Here is a 5622-nt window from a genome sequence, read left to right on the forward strand (position 1 = left end):
AGATAACCAAATCATTACTGAGAGTAATGTACTAGCTTGAGGGAATGTACTTTCTGCAGAAGTGCTTTTTGTGTCATGAGGAAAAACTTCCTGATTTATGTGGTACCAGTAACCAACCTTTAATTATTGTCTCTTGACAATAATCCAAAAATATACATTATCAATACATAGCAATATGTACCCAATTGCATATATACCGGTCAGGGGTGAAATGCTCCCGTTTCAGACCGGACCACTCGATCCGGTAGCGATAGTGGCAGGTGGTTTGGAGAATCAGTAGCAAAAATCCCTGTGCCCCCCAATGACCAGCTGAGCTGTGTGATCATCAGAGGCTTTTTTTTTTTACTTTTAAAAGCATTTTTTCTACAACCACTTCAGCTGAAAAAATGCTTTTAAAAGTTAAAAAAAAGCCTCGGATGATTGCGCGGCTCAGCTGGAATCATCAGAGGCTTTTAAAAGCATTTTTTTCTGCAACCTCTTCGGCTGAGGAGGTTGTAGAAAAAATACTTTTAAAAGAAAAAAAAAGTTGGCCATGCCCACCCTGTCACATTACCCCCACCACCACCAAGCCACGCCCACAGAACTGGTGGTAACAAATTTTATATTTCACCACTGATACCGGTATGAAATTATTGTGCCTTTTAAAATGCAATAAAACTATAAATGCCAATATGAGCCACTTTGATGTAGTGGTTAAAGCATAAGCTAAAAAGCAGGAGACCATGAATTCTAGTTTCACCTTAGATATGAAGTCAGCTAATTGTTCTTGGTCAGTCATTGATAGGAAGGAAGAAAGGGAAAATTACTTCTGAAAAAATATGTGCCAAGAAAACTGCACAAACAAGTTGAGGCAGTTGCAATGAGTCAACTTTGACTCAAAGGAACTAAAACAAAAAAAAGTATGCTCATATATTGGTTTTAAAAGAAGATTCATGGAGAGATAATGCTTTGGGTTTTTTATTGATAAGTCAGATTAAGACATTTAAAAGAGCAACAGAGCAGAAGAAGAGGGAAGAACAAATGTTTTCATGGGTTTGTTAATGAACAAAGTGTCAAGATTGTGGGATATTCTCTGGCAAATGCTCTTTAATCTTCCGCATCTTCAAATTTCACACATTTTCCAAGATATCTCAGCCGAAGTCTTCTACCACTTTTACTGATGGGAAAACAAAACCAAAAATTAAAAATAAGAACCATAGGAAGTTCATCCACCATCAGGGCCCAGCCAAGCAAAAAGCCTAGAATAATTAGCAATATTATTTGTGATCTCCTGAAACTTGCAGGTAGTTCACCCTCCTTAAAATTACTAACATTGACACCATTACATAATCTATCTGGGACACTGTTTTCTGAGGGAATTTTGAATCTTACTTTAAAGAAGGATCAGTTTTCACATTTATTTTATTAAAACCTAGAAATCCAGGGTTGCCAATACAAAGACTATCTTTTCCAACTGTATGGAGTGAACCATATACTTACACATATGCATTGCAGAAGGTACATTTGTTGTCATAGGTTTTGCCGTCAGAGCCACAGTGGGGGTTATACTCCATGGTGCAGAATTTGCTTGGGTAGCCCTTACAATATTTCTATGGGAAGAAACAAATGATTCATTTCATAGGACTAAGACCGTTAAGACCAATGATAAATTGAATAATCTGAGCTAAACTAATTATCTCTTATCTTGTCAAGTTGTAATTTAGCAGAGTTCACTTCTGCCATCATGTATCAGCAATGCTGGAAAATGGATCTGGGGTTTTTAGGAATTATATCTTACAGTGTTTATATTGCTATGCAGATAAATTCTGCATAGTTTGCAACATCCCTCTCAACATTAAATACATATACACATAATATACACTGAAAGAAAAAGCTCCACAACGGTAATATAAAACAGTAACATAAAATTGTTTCGTTTGTTATGCTTTTGGTTTTAATTGCATGCTGTGCCCTTAAAGAGCTTAGGAGGGTAAGCAGGTTGGAAGAGGGAGAGGATAAAAGCAGAAGACCTGGCCTGAAATATGTTATTGTATTGTAAAGAGGGAGAGGCATGAGCAGGGGTGGGTTCTACTTACCTTTACTACCAGTTTGCAGTGGGGCCATGCGCACATGTGCTTGCTTTGCTCGTTCGCGCATGCTCTTCTGCGCATGCACAGAAGTGTTTTTTATGACATTGAGGTCGGTGGGCGGGGCCTCCTGCTGGTTTTACTACCAGTTTTATAGAACCGGTGCGAACTGGGGGCATAATAATCTCATGCCCACCGGGCATGAGGTTATTATGCATCCACATTTCTGGGTCCTACACAGGAACTTCATTTAATAACTAAAATCTGGTACTCACCCTTAAATAGATTTTTTGGGCAGCAATGTCTGTATAAAAAATACGAATGAAAACATTTTAAACATTTCATATTTTTTATTTTCAATTTACTTGTGTTTGTATGTGCCCTTCTCCATCCCTTCCATTTTAAATCCTTGACCAATTTTAATAGTAATAATAATAATAATAATAATAATAATAATAATAATAATAATAATAATACATTAATCCAAAAGTCCAGTTAAAAACCAAATGTATAGTACTAATAAATTTGACAGGTTGATATTATTAGGAAGTTGAAGATTGTTGATTTCTGTAGGAATTCTGCTTATGTTAAATCTGAAAGGACCACTTTATTCCAACTATGGGAATGCTGAGCACTGGTGATTACAGCAGGGCTTCACCATTCCCCAAAATGGAAGGTGATCTTGTGATCCCTCACTTGTCTAAAACTAAATAAAAAACAGTAAATAAAATCTATGTAATGGGCTCACTTCCTCACAATGCCTAATCAGCTGTTATTGACCCTTGAATTGATTTTTAGGACAACTATATCTGGAATGAAAATATACAAAATTATTGAAATAGATCCATATTATCTCCTATATTTTTAAATTTTTACTTGTAGGCTTGTATGCGCCTTGTCCCTTTGCTTCCTCTCTGAAATGAAAATCCTTAACCAGCTGAGCAACAATTATTTACAGCTGAATAAGCTGCCAGTAAAATAGCCAATTCTTCATCAATAACCTACAATTTTTATTTGCTTCTTGTGCCGATTCCTCTGACCAAGAATTATTTCTCTCTGAACCAGCCTTGAAGATATCTGTGGATTATTGTCTCTTTTTTCCTGGGGATAAAGGGCTCCTCAAATCTTTCAAAAAAAGAAAAATTGGATTAGTAAGCAGAACTTACTGGAGTACAAGAAGAAGAGCAGCAGAGTGAGCAACAGAAAGCTCCCTGGCTTCATGATTCCTCACTGAACTTGGCTGAAGTAGGACTCTTCAGAGCAGCTGATGCTGAAGGTGAGGCCTCAAAGCTTTCCCCTGCCCTTCCATGCTATATATGCATATCCTGACTACTTTGATGATGAAATCTCCCCCTTCCAGATGCAATTGGATGTGGAATTGGACTGTTGCTGAAGTATGTGGCAAGCTGTTCAGTTTGTAAACTTCCTTTTACACAATTAACCCAACATTCAAGAAGCATATGGCAACCAGCAACCAATTAAACTCCAGCTGGACTTGATGGGATGGGTAAAATAAGACCCTGTCTTATATTTTTTTGAAACCTGAAAAAAGCGCTTGGACTTATTGCCATGCAATCAAAAGGCCAATTGGGCTTATTATCAGGGGATGTCTTATTTTGGGGAAAACAGGGTATACAAAATCCTATTATTTATAAACAGGCATTTTGAGGAGTCATGTCATTACCCCAGCTGTAAATCACCTGATAAATTCTTCCTTAATTTTATAAGATGATAGTATATTAAGGCCTTCCAGACCAACAATCTGCTCAAATTAAAGCATCCCAGCCTAAGGTTGTCTAACGTCTTCTTGAATACATTCTACAAAGAGGAAGATATCATGTCTCTAGATAACTGGTTTGAACTACTATTATTCTTATAGAAACTTTACTTTCTCTAATATGAAGCCATATGAAGCCATGTCCTACAATCTAGAGGGAGGCAGAATAAGTGTTGACCTTTTTCATTTTTCATTCTTTGAAGAATATTATCATATCTTTTCTCTGTCTATGAAACTTTCAACCATTCATCATTGTTCTGTAAATCTCCTAGTCAGCCTATTGGGTAGATGGGATTATCCTTTCTGCTCTTTTCTTGTCAGAAATTGTATAAAACCTGTGAGGAAAAATGTCTAAACAATGCAAAATACATTGAGACAATTAGTTTTCACCCTAAAATTATGTTTCTGTTGAAGCTACTTAAAGCCACATTTGTCAAGGACAGGTGTTCCCTATCCTGTATCTGTGCATCTAATTTTGTAAGAGATTAAGTTAAAAAGTTAAGTTAAAAAAATTGCATAAATCTCTGCTTCTACATTTTATTTCCAGTCAATTTTTCTTATCTTACATTGTTTTGTATTTTATTTGACCCTTCTAAAATTGTAGACATTCCATCCATTTCTGTATCTGCCAATTTAATAACTTTAATTCAGCCCTTAATTCAAGACATTTTTTAATATATTGTTGGCACTCCATATGATACATTATTTAATAATAAGACATTGCATATACTATTAACTGTCTGAATCACTAAAACTTTCCAGAATCTGACTAAAAGAGAAGGTAAGTGTATCATAAGGATAGTCTATGTTAAATTCTCAGTCTGATCATTGCAAGAGATTTACATTCATGAGGTGGGCAGATATATAAATATGATAATTAATTAATTGTACAGATTTCATTATCACCATTTCAACATCTACCATATTGTGTTTTTTAAAAAATGCATCTGCTTCCAAAACTTCCAGATTCTTGTATCAAATAATTTTATTACATTTTACAAAGCATACACAATATATATAATGTTGTGAAGTTAAGATAATGGTAAGAAATAAAAGGACCAGGAATTAGCTCCTTAGTTACCTTTGGAAAAATGGTTGGTCTATTTTTTGTGTAGAGCAATACCAATAGCAATAGCACTTAGATTTAAATACCATTTTGTAGTGCTTTACAGCACTCACTAAGTAGTTTACAATGTTAGCACATTGCTTCCGACAATCTGGGTCCTCATTTTACTAACCTTGGAAGGATGGAAGGCTGAAACAATCTTGAGGCCCATCAGGATCGAACTCCAGGCTCCGGGCAGAGTTTGCCTGCATTACTCAATCTACCGACTGCATCACTGCATCTGCCCTGTAAGTCTTTGCAGTCGTAGACAAACAGATGATGGGAGGGAACAGGCAGGCGGCCGCAAAATAAGACTTCCTTCGAAAATAAGACCTAATAAGTCTTTTGGTCCCCCCAAAATATAAGACCCTGTCTTATTTTCAAGGTATATAATTTGTATATACTTTGCATATATCTAATTGTATGTATCTAATTTATATATAATTATATTTATATACAAACCCTCCTACTGTGTTTCCCCAAAAATAAGATCCGATCTTATTTCTTTTGACCCCTGAAATAAGCACTTGGCCTTATTTTTGGGGAGGTCTTATATTTTTGAGGTGCAGGAGGCAGTGAGCGCGATCACCTCATGGCTGTTCAGCCCCTTAACTGCAGCCCACGGCCCATGGATCAGCTGATCCAACGAGAGCCAGAAGTTCTGTCTCTCCAGG

At 36.3% G+C, this 5622-nt stretch overlaps 1 protein-coding gene across 1 annotated transcript; it reads right to left on the reverse strand.

Moving 5' to 3' along the window:
- Positions 1–941: 941 nt before the first annotated feature.
- LOC148115481 (kazal-type inhibitor-like protein) lies at positions 942–3374 on the reverse strand. The gene is made up of 4 exons (XM_087885071.1): positions 3233–3374; positions 2342–2370; positions 1480–1589; positions 942–1156 (listed from the first exon to the last, which is right to left on the reverse strand). The coding sequence occupies exons 1-4, from the start codon at positions 3285–3287 to the stop codon at positions 1087–1089; spliced, it is 264 nt and encodes an 87-aa protein (XP_087741197.1). The 5' UTR covers positions 3288–3374; the 3' UTR covers positions 942–1086.
- Positions 3375–5622: the final 2248 nt, after the last annotated feature.

The sequence above is a fragment of the Pantherophis guttatus genome, chromosome 2 (genome assembly GCF_059756535.1).
Source record: "Pantherophis guttatus breed Tessera chromosome 2, ASM5975653v1, whole genome shotgun sequence".
NCBI lineage: Eukaryota > Metazoa > Chordata > Lepidosauria > Squamata > Colubridae > Pantherophis > Pantherophis guttatus.

Excerpts from the sequence above, each read along its gene's own strand:
- LOC148115481 (XM_087885071.1), bottom strand. The coding sequence starts at position 3,287 with ATGAAGCCAGGGAGCTTTCTGTTGCTCACTCTGCTGCTCTTCTTCTTG. Across the intron at positions 1,590-2,341 it reads CCCAAAAAATCTATTTAAGG|AAATATTGTAAGGGCTACCC; the intron begins GTGAGTACCAGA and ends TTCTTCCCATAG. Across the intron at positions 1,157-1,479 it reads ACCTTCTGCAATGCATATGT|TAAAAGTGGTAGAAGACTTC; the intron begins GTAAGTATATGG and ends TTTTCCCATCAG.